A 19,619-nucleotide genomic window follows, 5' to 3' on the forward strand; every position below is an offset into this window, starting at 1 on the left:
CAATAGAAAAAGGAGAAAGTGTGGAATCCAATGAGCCCTTTTACCTAAGTTACGGTCAGAGCGAAAAAAGATACGTCCTGCACTGCACTCTAGTCCTTCACTCTCACGTTCCTCATCCACGAATCTTTCATCCTCGCTCAAATTAATGGGGTAATCGTCGCTTTCTCGGTCCGAATCGCTCTCGCTGCTGGTGTAAACAATGGGGAAATGTGAGGAGCCCTTCAACCTGCGACTTCACGCTACTTCCGGTACAGGCAAGGCTTTTTTTATCAGCGACCAAACGTTGCAAACTTTATCGTCGATGTTCTCTACTAAATCCTTTCAGCAAAAATATGGCAATATCGCCAAATGATCAAGTATGACACATAGAATGGATCTGCTATCCCCGTTTAAATAAAAAAAAAATCATTTCAGTAGGCCTTTAAGGTTGTCTTGTTCACAAGATAAAGGTGGACTACAATTACCAAACTTCTTACATTATTTTTTCTCCTTCGGTTGTGAACAAGCAAGCCACTTATTTAATTCTTCTGCAGATAAGGACTGGATCAACATAGAAAAAAATATGTTAATGAATTTGGACATTGATGTGGGGAGTTTATATTATATTAAAAAAAAACCTAATGAATTGAGGCAGAGCCCAATAGAAGCCACCTTTAACATTCTAAAACTGTGGGGGTTTTTTAATAAATGTTTGTAATGATAATATCAATGAGGGATTTTTAATCACTGCTATGTTGAAATTGTTACTAATATTGATACTGTTGTTGATAATATTCATTTTTGTCTCACTACTTTTAGATTGTTCCGTGTCATGTTTGTGTGTCCTCAATTGCTCTCAATTGCTCTGTTTATTGCTATTCTGAATGTTGCTGGGTCGGGTTTGGTTTTGAAATTGTATTGCATTATTATGGTATTGTTGTGTATTGTTTTAATTTAAAATAAATAAATAAATAAATCGTTTTTGAATCGAGAATCGTGTTGAATTGGAAAAAAATCGATTTTGAATCGAATCGTGACCCCAAGAATCGATTTTGAATCAAATCGTGGGACACCAAAAGATTCACAGCCCTATGTATATATATATATATGTATATATATATATATATATATATATATATATATATATATATATATATATATATATATATATATATATATATATATACACATACACACACATATATATATATATATATATAAATATGTATATATATATATATATATATATATATATATATATATATATATATATATATATATATATACAGTGTTGGGACTAACGCGTTACTAAGTAACGCGTTACTGTAACGCCGTTAGTTTCGGCGGTAACTAGTAATCTAACGCGTTATTTTTTTATATACAGTAACTCAGTTACCGTTACTACATGATGCGTTACTACATAAAAATAACGTAAAATAACGCAGTATCGGCTAGAAACTGAAGATCTGAGTGTGTTTTATTGGAGCGCTCCGGTGGAAAAGAAGAGGCGTGCTTTCCCCCACCCATAGAAAGCACGCCTCCCCGCAGAGCCGTACTTCGGGGCTAACAACCTTCACTTTACCCGGAAGAGGGTCTTTACAGCTGAGGGTGAATGACGATCCCGGCGGTTTGTTGCAACTTTGTGACTTTATTGCACGCAGCCATCCAGCAAGCTAGAGCACCTACACGCAGGGGCGCCGAAAAGGGGGGGTAAAGGAGACGGATTCTAGGGGCCCATGATGGAGGGGGGCCCAGAGAGGCCCCTAATGATGATGAAATTATAATACAGAAAAAATAATGACACTAAGTTATTAACTGACATATAATCACACATGTTTTATTTTCCATGTCCTGGTAACAATACCTTTATTTGTTTTGGAAGCATCAACACCTGCAGGGCCCTCCTTTCCCCCCTCTATTTACGTAAACAGTCCGACTGGATCAGCTGCAGGTAGAGCACCGGCGATTTGTCACAGACAGCGCCAGAGCGGGCAAAGCGGAGGAGACAGCAGTATGCCTCAAAAATCAGGCAGCCAAAAAAGAAAGGAAAATAAAATAAGAGAGGAGAAGGAGTTGAAGGGTCGACAATATGTCACCCAATATTTCCAAAAAAAGGTGGGTTTGTTAGTTGTGGTGGAAAGTTATGCACTTTTCTCACCATGTTAGCTCAAGAAAACTCTGGATTTTTACATTTTACTGCTATATTAGTTAAATAATCAATCCAGTCAAACATTTATCAAGCTGTTCTTATTCAATAATGTCATGGAAGAGTTTATTTCCAATTTAAGAATCAGTGGTGCAGCAAATAAATGACTCAAAATGAATTCCATTGTACTCAGAGTGCTCAGTTCTTCCCCTACTGTACATGTCAACTGTGATGCTGTTCTTCTTTCAAAAATATGGTAATGATAGTCAAAAATACCATTAAAATGCATAATTGTATGTAAAATAGCATCAAAAAATGTTGCCGCTGTGTTTGGGGCCCTGTAAAGATTCTTTTCATGGGGCCCAAAATCCCTAGTGGCGACCCTGCCTACACGCACTCACTGTCGCCGCTCCCTCACCTCTCTCGCCCACTCACTCACTGACGTCACTCACCTCTCATGCTGTCATATCTTAAAGGGCCACACACACACACACACATACGCTACTCTCATAACAACTAACAAGACATCATGGCGTAGCCAGAAGTCGAGTTTTTTAACATGGAGACATTCTCAATACTTTTCTTTTATCGAGCACAAAGAAAATAAAATTTTAGTTAAATGTAAGTTGTGTCTTGGATCAAAGATCCTATCTACTTAGAGTTCAAGTTAAAGTGCCATTATGTTGCAGCTATTTAAAATAGTTTTGTCAATTTTTTCTGGCCTGAAATAAATTGGCCCTTTGTCTTTGTGTGTTGTATGTAGACCACATTGCTTAGCAGACTTTGTGTGTTGTATGTAGACCACATTGCTTTCTGAGTTCAGTGATGCAAATGCATGTCAAATGATAAATGATAAATGGGTTGTACTTGTATAGCGCTTTTCTACCTTCAAGGTACTCAAAGCGCTTTGACAGTATTTCCACATTTACCCATTCACACACACATTCACACACTGATGGCGGGAGCTGCCATGCAAGGCGCTAACCAGCAGCCATCAGAGGCAAAGGGTGAAGTGTCTTGCCCAAGGACACAACGGACGTGACTAGGAAGGTAGAAGGTGGGAATTGAACCCCAGTAACCAGCAACACTCCGATTGCTGGCACAGCCACTCTACCAACTTCGCCACGCCGTCAAGTTGATCAACAGATGGTATTATTCTCCAGTGCAATAACAGTACTGAAATGAAGGCTAAAAGGGCATTAATAGGAGCCTTAAAAAAAGGGGGGGGGGGGGGAAGAAGTAACTAAATAGTTACTTTTCACAGTAACGCATTACTTTTTGGTGTAAGTAACTGAGTTAGTAACTGAGTTACTTTTGAAATAAAGTAACTAGTAATTGTAACTAGTTACTGGTTTTCAGTAACTAACCCAACACTGCATATATATATATATACATATATATATTTCCTTACATACACACATATGTATATATACATACATACAGACACATGTATATATACATACATGCATACATACATACATACACATGTATCTATACAGCCGTGGTCAAAAGTTTACAAACACTTGTGAAGGACAATGTCATGGCTGTCTTGAGTTTCCAATCATTTCTACAACTCTTATTTTTGTGATAGAGTGATTCAAGCACATACTTGTTGGTCACAAAAAACATTCATGAAGTTTGGTACTTTTATGAATTTACTATGGTTCTACCGAAAATGTGACCAAATCTGCTGGGTCAAAAGTATACATACAGCAATGTTAATATTTGATTACATGTTCCTTGGCAAGTTTCACTGCAATACAGCACTTTTGGTAGCCATCCACACGCTTCTAACAAGCTTCTGGTTGAGTTTTTGACCACTCTTCTTGACAAAATTGGTGCAGTTCAGCTAAATTTGTTGGTTTTCTGACATAGACTTGTTTCTTCAGCATTGTCCACACTTTGGGAAGGCCATTCTAAAACCTTAATTCTAGCCTGATTTAGCCATTCCTTTACCACTTTTGATGTGTGTTTGGGGTCATTGTCCTGTTGAAACACCCAACTGCGCCCAAGACCCAACCTCCGGGCTGATGATTTTAGGTTGTCCTGAAGAATTTGGAGGTAATCCTCCTTTTTCATTGTCCAATTTACTCTCTGTAAAGCCCCAGTTCCATTGGGAGCAAAACAGGCCCAGAGCATATTACTACCACCACCATGCTTGACGGTAGGAATGGTGTTCCTGGGATTAAAGGCCTTACCTTTTCTCCTCCATTTTAATTACAGCAAGGTGGTCTTGCCGCTGGGCCTTAGGCCTGCCGCACCTCCACCGGTGCCTGTGGTGGACTGTGCATGGCAGGGATGTCCTCTTCCCTGAGGCAGGCCTAAACCTGACCGCATACTAGAAAAGGTTTTGCTGCAGGGTCTTCAGCTGGGGACCACCTCTCATTGATGTTTCGCCCCTTAGCCCAGAACATCTCCCGGTGGTGGGGCAGTGAACAGGGACGTCTCCCTGACACCCCCTGCAGCAAAACCTACTTGGATGTTGCTCCCCAAGCCTTGTCGCATCGTTTGAGCCAGAGCCAGTGGCTAGATTTCTCTGCTACTTCTGCTCCTTGGTGGCTCTGCTCAGGGTGGCTCCACATAGTCCCAGGTCCTTGAGCAGGCGTGGTGTTGTTCTGCCCACAAAGCCTCTGGCTCCCACCTCCACCGGATACAGTCTCACCTTCCATCCACTTTCTCTGCACTCCGCGACCAGGTCTGCATACTTTGCCTTCTTTCTCTCTTAGGCAGCTTCCAGTCCCTCCTCCCATGGCACTGTCAGCTCAATCAGTACTACTGACTTCAGAGCTGCAGACCACAGCACCACATCTGGTCTTAAGGTGGTGCTGCATATCTCCTGTGGGAACTGGAGCTGCCTACCCAGGTCCACTTCCATCTTCCACGCCGCCCCTGGTGTTAATAGCTTGGTGGGTGGTCTCTTGCTGGAATGTGTCGCAGGTTCCCCCTGCCTTAGGAAGTGGATCCTGCATTGGCTTTCTGCTGGACTCTGGTTGTTTGCCTCCTGCCGACTTTTCTCCAGCACCTCTGCCAGCTTGCAGAGCACTTGGTCGTGCCGCCACCCTGTGTCAGCGCCATTTTGCAGCCTGACAGAATGTGCTGGAGTGAGGCATTGATGGTCCCGCAGAGGTCGCAGGATTGCTCTGTGCCAAGCCATTGGTGGAGGTTTTTAGGGCTCGGGAGGGTGTCATATGTTGCCCTGATGAGGAAACTGAGCCGAGCCTGTGGCAGTTTCCAGAAATCTGCCCAGCTGATTGCTCGGTTCGAGACACCCTCCCAAGTTGTCCACCTCCCCTGCTGCCCCTGTGCCACAGACCTTACTCTGAGCTCCTTCTGCTCAATCCTGGTGACCTCAGCAACAACAAGGTCCTTCCTCTCTTTCCTGCCTGCCTTGGACCATAGGATGGGTGGATCACTCCATCAAAGGCCTGCCCGGCCTGTCTGGACCATGCCCACGACTTCTTGATGTTGCAGTCTTCCCATCGCCTTCTGGACCTCCTCCTTGGCCCTCCACTTCCTTCCAGTCTCGACTCTGGCATTTGCATCCGCCACTGCCCTGTCGGAGGAGTCCCTTAGCTCCATCACCAGCCTTGCCTTCTCCTGCCTGTAGCCCAGGATGATAGATTTCAGGGGTAACTGGAGTGAGTTCCATCCATACAGGCCAGCAGCTAGGGATGATGTTTGATAAGAAATTATCGAGTTCGAGCCTATTATCGAATCCTCTTATCGAACCGATTCCTTATCGATTCTCTTATCGAGTCCAGATAGGTTGTTGTATATGGAAAAAACACACAATATTTGGTTTAACAAAAGCTCACTTTTATTATATAACAAAAAAATAAAATCTAATAAATAAATATTGACTGTTGTTACCCAAAGTATATTAAGTGGGATTTTTCAGAAAAACAAATATATACAGTAACACAAAAACAAGCTGTCTCTGTGATCACTATAGGTGTATAAATAATAATATAGTGTTAAATAAAATCAGTCCCTTGGGCACAAAACTGAAGATAATACAGCTCTCCAAAAAGTGCACTTCTGCTGCTATTTGACATAACTGTTTGTTATGATGCTTTGACATTTTTGCACTTTATTTCTTTATTGAAAGAAAATTCTATGAAGAGAAAAGTTGTTTGCAAATGTGGTTACAATGCTAAAAAATGAAAAGTTCAAGCTAAAAAAAGAAATACACTTTATTGAGTTAACATTATTTCTTTATAGGGGGAAAGATGTGATGTTATGAGCTAGGCTAGGGAATATAACAACTACACTACCCAGCATGCAGCGGGAGTGACGAGCATGCGCGGTAGCCCCGAAAAGTGTTGTTCCATGTCTCAGCTAAGAATGAGGTTATGTTATGAGCACGCTGTGAAAGTAAACGTCAAGAACTCAGCCAACACGCCTTGTCTGCATTATTTATAATTAGACAGACAACACATATACAGTGTGATTTTGTAACTTTTACAAGGAAAGAAAAACAAAAGTTAAAAAAGGGAGATGTGTTGTATATATATGTATGTGCTGCGGTTGCTTTAAGAACGTTGCGACAGCTGCCGTGAAGGAGGTGCGTTGCTAGCCTGGTTGCTATGTTTCCGGTTGGTCGTAAAAGTGTTGGTCATGTGTTTGTACCCTGCTCAAATCTCTCAGTAAAGTTATTCATTGGATTATACCTTTTGTTTTGAACTTTATTACACCTTGGAGCGCTTATTCCGGTCCATTGTTTTCCTGCTTTCGCTATCTGCACCTAATGACTGAGCTACGTGACGTCATTTCTTGTGATGTCTCACGGGGCATTTCTGGTCGGGACGGGATTCGAATAAAGAACCAACTCTTTTTCTTTACTATAGTGGTCTCGATAACGGGTACCGGTTCTCAAAAAGGGATTTGAGTCCGAGGACTCGGTTCTTTTCTTATCGAACAACCGGGAAAACCGGTTTCTAGTATCATCCCTACCAGCAGCTGAGAAGCACCGTGGCAGGCCAAGCCATTTTCGGATGAAAGAGTTGGCTTTTGCTTCCATCCGGCTTACGGCTGATGACGCACAGCTTCAGAGGCCACATCATCCTTGGGTACAGGGTGAAGTGGTAACACCACACCTTGTACTTCCCAGGTAGCTGGCCTGCATCGATCTTGGACAGGCCCTCTGAAAGCTGCTGGAGGATGATTTTTCCCATGTCCTTGTCAGAGAGATCAGATGTATAGAGTCTTCCCAGGCTTCGGATGGGCTGATCCACGATGTGTGGGATGTCTTCTCCGCTGTTGGTGAAGGTGACTCTGTCGTTTCTCTTCCCCTTTCGCATTGAGAGGCTCCTTGACTTCTGAGGCTTGAACTTCATCCTGGCCCAGGTGATCAGCTCATCCAGCCTCTTAAGTAGCCTGGATGTGCATGGGGCGGTTCGTAGCAGGCAGGTGATGTCATCCATATAGCTCCTTAGGGGCGGGAGCCTCTGGCCTGCGGGCAGCCGGACACCACCCACCGCCTGCCTTTCCCCGATCAGGATGACCTCGAAAGCTGCCACGAAGAGGTTGGGGGAAATGGAGCATCCCTTAGCGATCCCTACCTCCAGTTGTTGCCAGCCAGTGGTCACCTTCTTCAGTGTAAAGCACATGTGCGTGTCCTGGAAGTAGATCTTGATCATGGTCCTGATGTTATCTGGGATGTAGAAGAATTCCATGGCATAAGTCTACGAGCAGGTGTGCCACTGACCCATAGGCATTGGCTTGATCTAACAATATGACGTGCAGAACTTTCTTCTCCCTCTTAGTGATCTGGATCTGTTCCCAAATCATAGAAGCATGCTCTACGCAACCAGGAAAACCTGGAATCCCGGCTTTCTGGCAGCTGGTGTCAATGTAGCTCATGGGTGTCAAACTCTGAACCGCGGTCCAAATTTGGCCCGCCGTGTAATTTCACTTGGCCCGTGAGGTGATATCAAATTAACACTAGAGCTGGCCCGCCGTATCGGTAACACCGCATTCACTGCTAAATCTCATACTTGCTAAATCTCATACTTGCCAAACCTCCCGCGAGACTCCCAAATATCAGTGCCCCTCCCATTCTCGTACTCTTTTCGTCCAGTCCAACGATTGCTGGCTCAGTTACTTAATATGTGCGGCTCTGGCACGCACACAGAAGTGAATGCAAGGCATACTTTATCTTCAGCGATACAGGTTACACTGAGGGTGCCAGTATAAAAAAAACTTTAACATTGTTAGAAATATACGCCACACTGTGAATCCACACCAAACAAGAATGACAAACACATTTTGGGAGAACATCCGCACAGTAACACAACATAAACACAACAAAACAAATACCCATAATCCCATGCAGCCCTAACTCTTCCGGGCTGCAATATACACCCATCTACCACCAACCCCACCCACCGTAACCGACACACGGAGAGAGGGCGGGGGGGGGGGGGGGTAGAGGGGTGTATATTGTAGCCCGGAAGAGTTAGGGCTGCATGGGATTCTGGGTATTTGTTTTGTTGTGTTTATGTTGTGTTATTGTGCGGATGTTCTCCCGAAATGTGTTTGTCATTCTTGTTTGGTGTGGATTCACAGTGTGGCGCATATTTCTAACAGTGTTAAAGATATCTATACGGGCACCGTCAGTGTAACCTGTATCGCTGTTGGCCAAGTATGCTTTGCGTTTACATATATGTGCGGGCTGAAGCCGCACATATTTTGTAATCGGGCCGGCATGTTGTTGGAATGGATGAAAAGCCGATGTGACGACAGCTCGTGGAGGACAACTTCGTCCGATAAAGAAGGTTGCCTCAGCTCTAAGACTGAGCCCCGACGTTAATTAACTAGCATCCAAGAAAGGATGGCAGGTATCTGGCTTGGGCACATCAGATTAGATCAGTGTGTTGCAAACTGAGCAGTTTAAAGCCCTGAATGGTTGGTTTATTCATTGGTATTTTATTTTCTAATTTATTAGCCTGTGGAAAAAGTTAATGTTGATATTTACCTCAGAAGGCTGCAAATAAAAAAAAGAGGCATTACATTTTTATTTAAATTGTATTTGGTACCCCGCCTTCTGCCCGATTGTAGCTGAGATAGGCTCCAGCGCCACCCGCGACCCCGAAGGGAATAAGCGGTAGAAAATGGATGGATGCCATTGATATTTAATTATTATTATTATTATTTGAAACTCGATTTTGCATGTCACTATAAAGTTATATAAGCCTTGCTTGTTAAATATTCAATGCAAAACTTGTTTGGGTCCCTATTAAAAGGTTAATTTGTTCAACCTTGGCCCGCGGCTTTGTTCAGTTTTAAATTTTGGTCCACTCTGTATTTGAGTTTGACACCCCTGATGTAGCTGTTCTCCGTGAGGTAGGTAGTCATTCTTCTCGCCATCACAGAAAAGAAGACTTTCCCCTCCACATTCAGTAGGGCTATGCTCCTGAACTGCTCGATGGTCTTAGCGTTCTGTTGTTTGGGAATAGAAACTGCCACTGCCCTCTGCCATTCGGATGGTATGGTCTGCTTAGTCCAGGCAATTCTCATCAGGGTCCATAACAGCTTCAACACTCCTGGGCAGTTCTTATACAGCCTGTACAGTATTCTGTTCGGGCCTGGTGTTGAATCAGATCTTGTCCGCTGGATCACCTGCCTGACCTCGCTGAGCTTGGGTGGTGATGTATCAAACAGGGCTGATGGTTCTGAGGGTCTGGGCACATACCCCGGGAAGCCTAGCGGGTTGTTCCTTGCTGGGTCACTGTACTGAGTGTGGATGTGCTCCTCCAGTTCTTCTTTGGAGATATCCAGGGTTCCACTTGTCTTCTCCTCAAGGAGCCCGGGTGCATGCCGGAATGGATTCCTGAAGAAACTTGACCTTTCTTTCTCTTTCCTTTTTCTCCGTCTTCTGATACGTTCTGCCCTCCGGAGGTTAGCGAGGCGTCTTGTGATCTCATCCCAGAGAGCTTTCCGGCCCTCCTTCTCAGACTCTTCTGCCTTCCTCCAACGCTTGCGGAGCTGCCTTCTGTTTGCCACCAGGTCATCAATCTCTTTCTCCCTCCTGCTCTTTGGTCTTATTGTGGCCTCTCTGATGGTCACCTCGCCATACCTGTTGCTGCATTCTTCATAGAGGATTTCCGCGAACAGGTTTAACTTGGCTACCACTGACCCGCGCAGCGCATTTTGCAGCAGCCCGCTGAGATGTTCATCCAACTTTCTCCACTCCTCTGTCTCGTTGGCCTTTGGCCACTTGATCTTGTTCTTTCGTTGTGGGTTCTTTAGGTTCCTGGCTCTTTGACTTGACTCTATTCTTGGGTCGCTTGGGGGTGCTACTGGGTTCACTTCTTGGGGCTCGTCGACATCCCTTTCTTCTTCCTCCCTCCTTTCCTCCTGCTCTACCTCTGCAACATTGGTCCCGTTGGCACTGTCGTTGTCTACCCGGCCTTGGATCCCATTTGTCTGACCTGCCCTTACCGGGGCAGTGCAAGGTTGCATCAGACTCCCACCACCACACTTCATCTTTCCCATGTGGATGTGAAGTCCCCTTAAAGTTGTTGTTTTCTCCCAGCCGCACCCACACTTCCTTGGGATCTTCTCTTTTGCCGATATCCTTGCGGTCGTTACCGTGTGATCCGTCCTTGTTGGCCCTTCTTCCATCCCGCCTCTCGGAGGGCCTTCGGGTTGTTTTCTCTGTTTTGTCTTCGTAGTAGGCTTTGGGTGTCTTCCTCTTGGAAAACTAGAGGGTAGGGTTACTAGCCCGCCTCTCCTGGTGCAGTCTATCCTGCTGCTACCAGTCTCTCCTGGATGTCCTCCAGTCTTCCCTCGACTCCAACTGCTCTATTCCAAACATATTGCTGGGTATCATGTCCAAACAGCTACATTTCTGTTTCATCTGACATCACATGGACAAAGATAAGACTTTCTGGAGGAAAGTTCTGTGGTGTATATATGTATATATATATATATATATATATATATATATATATATATATATATATATATATATATATATATATATATATATATATATATATATACACACACAGGGTTTCCCGCAGCGCTTTGTTGTTAAGGCGGCCGCCTTAACAACAAAGAGCCACCGCCTAAACTAAAGTCTTAACAAGCTGCTCAGCTTAGTTCTGCCTCTCTCAGTACGTCTCTGCAGCACCCAGCATTGTCCCACCCACAGAACCATCTGATTGGCTGTTACCGCTCTGCGTGTAACCAATCAGCAGTGCGTATTCAAAACGCATGTAACAACCAATCAGCAGTGCGTATTCAGACCGCATGTAACAGCCAATCAGCAGTGCGTATTCAGAGCGCATGTAGTCAGTGCTCCTGCGGTGTGGTGAGCAGAAAGGTGTTTAGCTACAATGACCATATGTCCTCTTTTCCCCAGACATGTCCTCTTTTGCGGGGCTGTCTGGGCGGGGTTTCTTAAATGCCTCAAATGTCTGGCATTTTGAGTTAGGGTTGCGTGTATTTTCAATGTTCTTTTAGGGTTAAGAACGGGTTGAAAACAAAACAAATCGTGGAGGCGAGCGCATGCAGCAGCATTCGTGAGGGAGGGGCAGAGACAGAGAGCGAGAGAGTCGAAAGACAGACACGTAACAAGAGAGAGATGCCGAAACGTAAAAGCAATTCATGGATGATTTGCGGAAAAGGTATCCGTGTTTTCGTCCTGCCCGTGACACATGGGAAGCAGAATGCACTGTGTGCAAAGCAGGAACGTATATATCTGTGGCAAATAAAGATGTACAAGCCCATATCGACACTACAAAGCACAAAACAGCTGTGCAGGGCGAGAGCTCGTCTGCTGTTTTTTGTTTAAATTTAATTAACTTGTTTTGAGGCATTATTTATGTTTACATTATATACAAGGTTATTTTAAATTCTTCTACCTCCGCACTTTTTCCAAAACTGTGAATGTTACAGAATATAAGTGTGACTTATTTTGTTGTACTGTCAACCAGTGTTGGCGTTAACGCACTTTTTGTGTCTTTTAAGCATTGAAATGAGAAAGGACGCAGATTTTTTTTTTTTTTTTACTTCCCGCCCGGTTTTCTTGTTTTTTTATTGTCTCGATTATCGCTTTCCGCCAGTGTTTTGTTTTGTTTATATTTGCCGGGTCAAATTTCCGTCCCCGTTTATTGCGTTTTTATTGGTCGTAAATTTTGATTTGCGGAAAGTTTTATCAAAGACAAATACTGCCTCAGTTTGCACTGGGACAAGTTCAGTGCAAGGGGCTGTCAAAAGAAAGACTTGATGGTAAACACTAAGGTGAGTGTAAAGTCAACTTTTTAACTTCATGCTGTGCCATGTCTACAGTAAATGACTTGTTTTAGTCTTTGTGAGTCCATGGAAACTTCACTTTTATCTCCTGCTGTATCCACATCGTTCCAGGATGAGACAGGCTAGCTGTTAGCTTCAAGCTAACCAGCACCCGACCAGACTCCTCCACCCCAATAACATACTTTTTAAAATGTGTTTTCTTTTTTTATTATTTTTTTAATGAAGTAACGTTTATGACAACCTTTTTCCAAAACACAATATAGAATGTGAGATACAACAGGATAATGCATTCATTTATCATTTGTTTTCAAATCGCTTACAAAAAAGTGGGACCCCAAAAATTTACTGTGGGACCCCATTTTTATGATTTGATGGGTTTGTTTTTTTTTTAAATCCCTAGCGCCAACACTGCTGTCAACAGAGGAGAAAAAATGCTTTATTTAAATAAATAGATTATTTATAAAGCAAGCTCGAGTATCATTGGCAAATTGTCACCTAGTCCCGGCCTTGGCGTGATGCCCGCCTTGGCACGCATATATGTGTCCTCTTTTTGGGATTTCCGAATATCGTCAGCCTAGTTTAGCAGGTAAGCATAAGGCAGCAATTATAATAAACACCTCCCAGTCAACTACTAGTAACATCACCATGAGCCTGTTGACGTTCTAGAAACATAAGTGGCAGCTCAGCTCGCTCGCAGTCCTTGAGGTGAAGGCTAATTAGCTTTTAGCGTAACATTAGCTCACTGTGCAGTGTGTGTGCGTGCGTGCGTGCGTGTGTGTTACGGACAGCCAAGCCCTGTTTGTCTGAGAGAAAGACAAGCATTATTGACCTACAGTTAACAACTAAGTTATTTCACTTTACCTTTTTCTGTGTTGAAGCAGCAAAAAAAACACATTATGTTAAATGAAGAGTTTACTGAAGCTGTCTCTGATAGTTTATATAATAATGTAACTGCATCATAAAGCCTACATGAACTCCATGGTGTTCATGAATGAATAGTCTTTCCTATTGCTATTGTACTATTTTTTCAGCTATAGTTACATTAATCATTAGTAATGTAGCAGCCTAGTTTTGAATGGCAGGGTCCCTGCAATCACATGTTGATAAAAATATAACATTTACATAATAAAAATCAACTACAGGCTTAAAAAATGCTGTAATAAATTAAGCATGATGAGTTGAGCATGTCAGCATGTGGCCCCACTTTTAACTATTTTTTTCAAATGTTTGACTTAGTAAGTCATTAGTTTGTCATTTTGACTTAGTAAGTCATTATTTTGTCATTATTTTGACTTAGTAAATTACTAAGTCAAAATATTGACTTACTAATCATAATAATGACATACTTAGTGTTGTGTGACAATCAGAAACAAATTAGTCATTGAGAGTAGAAAGCAGGGCTCTGTCTGACACGCTGGGTCCAAGGATGCAACATGAAGTCATTACTGCATTTTTGAGGGTGATTTATTTTCCCCTCGAGTAAAAAACAATACATTACATGCAGATGGATTTGCAGGACTGTATGGACCAGACTATGATGGAAAAAGATAGCCTGTTGTGGTCAACAGAAGTAACGGCACCCTACCTCACTCTCTCTCTATACGAGACAAAAGGATTCACAGGCAGGTGCAGGTGTTATTCATTCAGCAATCATTCAGCCTCACACACACACACACACACACACACACACACAACACACAACACACACACAATCCCAGGTGACAAGTGAGAAACAAATCCCTGCCTCTACACTTAGTATCTCAGGTAAGTAGGACTGTTTTGTGTTTTGTTTTTATTTTACGGAAAAAATATCGATATATATAGCCATTCAGCAAATGGAAAGGAAAACACAACCAAAAGCCGGCCTACTTCACCACAGTCTGTAGTCTATTGCCCCCCCAGGCTGTGGTGGCAGCGATGAGGTGGAAACGGCCGAGTTACACTGTTCCTTACACCCACCCACCCCATCCGTCCACCTGTCCCCTGGAGAGACACCACCTTAACTAACAAATGTTCTGGGGGAAACACTGTATATATACATACATATACATATACATATACACACACAAATACCAAACATGTCATTAACATTTGATATGTATATTCCAGGTCAAGTAAAATATTGCCTTGTTTAAAGTGGAAACAAATAATTTATATTATTACAGACGTTTTTAGGAAGCTGACATTTGTGTCCCAGGACATAGAAGGACATAAACGGAGGTCTGAAGTTGGAAATAAAAAACAGTGTACTGTACACAAAGTGTGGGGGGGTTCTTGATTTAGTGCTTATAAAGCACCTCCTCCCAAGCACTCACCATTGGCCCAGGAGCCTTGGTGACATCTTGCTCCAATTTGAGCATGGCTGTGTGATTAGCCAGCTCCTTTAGATCATAACCAGCGCAGAAGTTCCCTCCTGCAGGAGACAACACAATTACAAACTATGGCAGATGCAAAGTCCGACACAAATCCAATTGAAATTCTGTCTGAGTGACCTTAATGGCGGGCGGGTGCACAAGAAATGGCCTTGCGATCTAACTGTGCAAATATTGCTGAATCATGCATTAATTTTTTTAAATATAGCTGTCCGATTCAAAAGCTGGAACTTTTTCTGGCACGTGATTATGTTTGATGTGTGTACAAGGTTGTGTAAAAACATCACAAGTAGATTAGAGCTGAACTGTAGCAACACAGCTGCCTTAACATCTAGATTGGACCTGACCGCAAACAGCCGCAGAAATCTGAGACCCCCCCCAAACACCACAAGTATGTAGCGGAATACCTGGAGAAAGCAATTATTCATCTTTCTTTTAAAAAAAAATGGGCAGAGAAAACTATTGGTGCTAATTTGAACAAAATTGATTCCTTATGTTGTGAACCCAGAGGAGTCTCCGTGCTTGTCATCTTATAACACAGACAGGCTGCTAATCAACACAAAAGTCAGTGGTGCAGCTTAAATACGGAACATTAAAATCCCATCACAATACCAAAAACCTGTTTTATTCTGCTTACTGACATCCTGCTGAGTGTTGAACCATGTCAAAGTAGCTAATTGTTCCCTCGGCTTGCTCAAGAGGCCACTTTGGTGCAGACAGTTGATTCAGGTTGAAGGCATTATTTCCACTCAGGCGTTTGGTGGATGTGATGATTATTTTCAGAGGTATTAAGACATGTGACATGAACCTGGCTCTGTGCAGCTGATACAGTGCAGGCCACTTCACAAGGGTGTGCGTGTTTTCATGCACCACTCTTTATTGCAGCGACATCTATAAGCTGAACCAAGCAATGGCATAGGAGAGAAAAACATGTATTTACTTTAAAAAATGCTTATAAATATGTGTTATGTATATATTAGGGCTGTCAAACGATTAAAATATTAAATTGCGATTAATCGCATTGTGTTCATAGTTAACTGAAAATTAATCGCGATAATCGCAGATAGGTATAATTTTATCATTAATAAGTGTACCCCAGATAGATCATTTTCAGCGGGGGGTGTCTTCATATTGCTGCAAGACAATGTTTTAACCTTCTCTATTAATACAATGTGATGTTGAGTGTGCTAATCATTCTGTAATTGAGGACTCGACCAGGACATGTTGTAAAATAATTGTATGATGTACTAGCATTACTTTAGGTGCAAGTATCACAGAACAACATCACAAAACATTTCACAAAGCATGATCATAATGACGCTACAATAAATCATATTACTTTATTTAGGTGTGGAGGCTAATGTGAAGCCTGTACATTAAGGAGAAAGCCTTAAAGTAGTTAAACCAGGTGTATAGCGGAGCACTTTTATTTTGAAGCCGTAAAAGTGTGTGATTGGTTTGAGAACATTTGACAGGTTTTGATGTTGGATCAACTGTTTGCAATTTTTTTTAAAAGTCACATTTCGACATCCTGCCGACCGTCTTTCATTTCTGTTCAGCTTTTATGTCATCTTACTTACTTATCACTACGGAACGGCTCGAGGGTCAATTAAAAAAATGTGTGCAGTTATTGAAATTTATAGTGAACACGTTATCGCGTTAACTTTGACAGCCCTAGTATATATTCATACTTTTTTTACAGTTATATATTTGTTTTACTTTTTCTTTGCTATGTAGATACCACATTTAAATAAATACAAATTTAAATAATGTAGATTTACTCTTGTTTAGAGCAGTTAATTGATTACGGGCTTGACCATGGCAAATTAATTTCCGCAAAGTAGGAACTATTTAGTATAAATTTAATATTTGTATAGCTAAAGTATAAAAACCTGTTTACGACCTTCTAAATATGTTTTTTAACATTATGAGACGTGCAATAACACCCACATACAGTACTCACCTTTACACTTGTTAAATCCAAAACAGCAAAGCTGTCTTAAGCCAATCAGTGGCCATCATACTGAACAGCGCGCTCAGATTGGTTTGGTCTCATCGAGTGGCCAGTATTCGTGTAATATTCATATTTGTATTTCATTTAGTCATTTATGTTAATGCTTAACTTGCCCAAAAATCTGTAGAATATACTTTTAAAAAATATGCAAAACAGTAAAGCCGCAAACTTCGAATTGCAATATGGCGAAAGACTACTGTAAAGTCCTTAGACTTAACTGTATGATGTCAAAAATATAACTTTGATTACATTGAACTTATTTATACAAATGTACTTAATGACCATGACCTTTTATTATGACATGTTTAAGTATTAGTCACAAATAATAATAAATAAGTATTGAATTTGAACTTTATTTGTATTAATTAAAAAATACAGGTTAATGTTGTAAACGGTGAGCCTAGTAATCTTTAATCAATCAATCAATGTTTATTTATATAGCCCTAAATCACAAGTGTCTCAAAGGGCTGCACAAGCCAATAATTAACATGCTTAATAGGAAAATACGACACAAAAAATGGTTTAAATTATTTTTTTAATATAAGAATATGTATTAAAGTTTATAATTTATTCTACAAAATAGCTTATTGACCTGAATAGAAAACAGTATGTCTCCCTTTGAAAAAGTCTGAAAGGATTGTCTTACCTACATTTGGAGACTAGATAATTACACACCGAGCGACTTCCTCCCCAAGTAAACTAAAGCTTTTCTTCCAGTCACTCACACACCAGCCAAATAAATTGGACACCTTTTCTTATAAATTACAGGGTTTTTTTCTGATAAATGATAGTCTGTGAGGTCTGGCGCCTCTACTGGCAAAAAGGAGGGCAAACTAAAAAGGTACACATTAGGAATGTTATAGGTGATCTTCTAATGCCGATTAATGCCAATTCCCTCCAGCTGATATTTTATTTTTGGTCCCTGACTGACAAGGCAGCAAGCAGCTAACTGTGTTTGTCCATACACGATGCATAGCCACTCTTATATGTTATACTGGTTATATGCAAATATAATGACAATAAAGTCCATTCCACTACATTCTATTCTATTCTATTCTATTCTCTTATAACTTCATACTTGTCACATAGGCTGCGGCAAATAAACAAAATTACTTACAAGTATCATTATCACTGGAGGACTGGGGACAAGGCTAAACATGGTACACAGAGTAAAAACAAGAGCAGACAGGAAGGCATGCTAATCGCTAAGATAGCTTCAAACGACACAAGAAATAGGTTCATAGTAAATTGTGTTGATATTGTTAGACTGTCAATAGCACTCACCATAAATATAATTTTAAATTACAATTAATACATGAGATCGGTATCGACCGATCTCACTCATGGATGAGCGGTATCGGTACACCACTAACACCAACATAACTCTTACCTATCCCGTGCAGGACAGCCACATTCAAGGCTGGATCTTGCTCAAAGGCCTCCAGCTCCTCCAGCAGACGCATCGCTGTCTCCTGGTTGACCGCGTTACGCACCTCAGGGCGGTTTATTGCCACGCTTACCACAGAGGCCATTCGCTCCGAGACCACGACCTGCCCCTCACCTAATGACAGGCAATGAGAGGAAATGAAAACCACACAATGACGGGTGTAAATCCTCTTAATGTGCACAATATCAAGGATACATTTTGAGGTTACAGCAGGGGTGTCAAATGTATGGCCCGAAGGCCGGAACAGCCCCGCGAACCGGTTTTATCCGGCCCGCTAGATGAGTTTGCTCAGTATAAAAATTAACCTGAAATTTTTGAATGAAAGGAACAGCTGTTGTAAATGTGTCCACTGGATGTCACAATAGCAATTATTTGCATCTTTGTAGATGATGCTACATATGTACAAAATAAACCACATGATGTTAGTACCGTACATCATCCATCCATCCATTTTCTACCGCTTGACCTTTTCGGAGTCGCGGGGGTTGCTGGAGCCTGTCTCAGCTGCATTCAGGCGAAAGGCGGGGTACACCCTGGACAAGTCGCCACCTCAGCGCAGGGCCAACATAAATAGACAACATTCACACTCACATTCACACACTAGGGACAATTTAGTGTTGCCAATCAACCTATCCCCAGGTGCATGTCTCATCAGTCGAGGAAAATGATCAAACTACATAAATAACATACTGTAATTTGATTTTGTTTTTATTTTTTTATTTTGATAGTTTGAAAATATATTTTTTTTATTTTTTATTTTTTTTGTCCTGTCCAGCTTCTCAGGCAAATCATATAGTTGATATAGATGCCCATATCGGCTGTTCAGATGTACTTTACAAAAGAGAAGTGTAGGATACTTCTCTTGTTGCCTTATTTGTATTTGACTTTATTAAATGTATTTATATTATCATTTGGTGCAGGAGGGGATAGAAAAAGAAAAAAAGGAAGACAGAGGGGGGAATTGTGGGGACAAGAGGGGGATTAGACAGAGAGACAAAAACAACAACAGCAAACACAAAAACAACAACAACAACAATAGAGCAACATCAGCAAATACGACATGTACAAATATGATAGTAAAAGTAATAGCAAATAAGCAGTTAGCGAAAATAAAAAATAATACAGAAATGACAATGAGCATTATTACACTAAAAATGGATCAATACAAATACCAATAGAAATAGTGCTATAGATAATGAACAATACCAATACTTTACCTTTATTATCAACAATACAATTGTTCAAATGCAACAATACATATACGTAATGATAACTTGAGATACGAAAGAATGCAGAAAAATGGAGGGGAAGAAAGAGAAGCAACCTACATTAACCTTGTAGACTGTTTTAGTAACAATAGGTTAAGCTTTGTCAGAGTGCCATGTGTTATACCCAGTTTAC

The 19,619-nt window shown here is 41.6% G+C and overlaps 1 protein-coding gene across 1 annotated transcript in view; it reads right to left on the bottom strand.

The window, feature by feature from the left end:
* Positions 1-19,619, bottom strand: part of zgc:101569 (uncharacterized protein LOC449822 homolog) — a 45,390-nt gene that overhangs the window by 23,879 nt on the left and 1,892 nt on the right. Inside the window, exons 2-3 of the mRNA XM_062022041.1 lie at positions 18,162-18,332; positions 14,701-14,798 (exon numbers count right to left, since the gene is read on the bottom strand). Coding sequence (XP_061878025.1) covers positions 14,701-14,798; positions 18,162-18,332 — 269 coding nt within the window. The remainder of the gene's footprint in view (positions 1-14,700; positions 14,799-18,161; positions 18,333-19,619) is intronic.

The sequence above is a fragment of the Entelurus aequoreus genome, linkage group LG15 (assembly GCF_033978785.1).
Source record: "Entelurus aequoreus isolate RoL-2023_Sb linkage group LG15, RoL_Eaeq_v1.1, whole genome shotgun sequence".
Classification (NCBI taxonomy): domain Eukaryota; kingdom Metazoa; phylum Chordata; class Actinopteri; order Syngnathiformes; family Syngnathidae; genus Entelurus; species Entelurus aequoreus.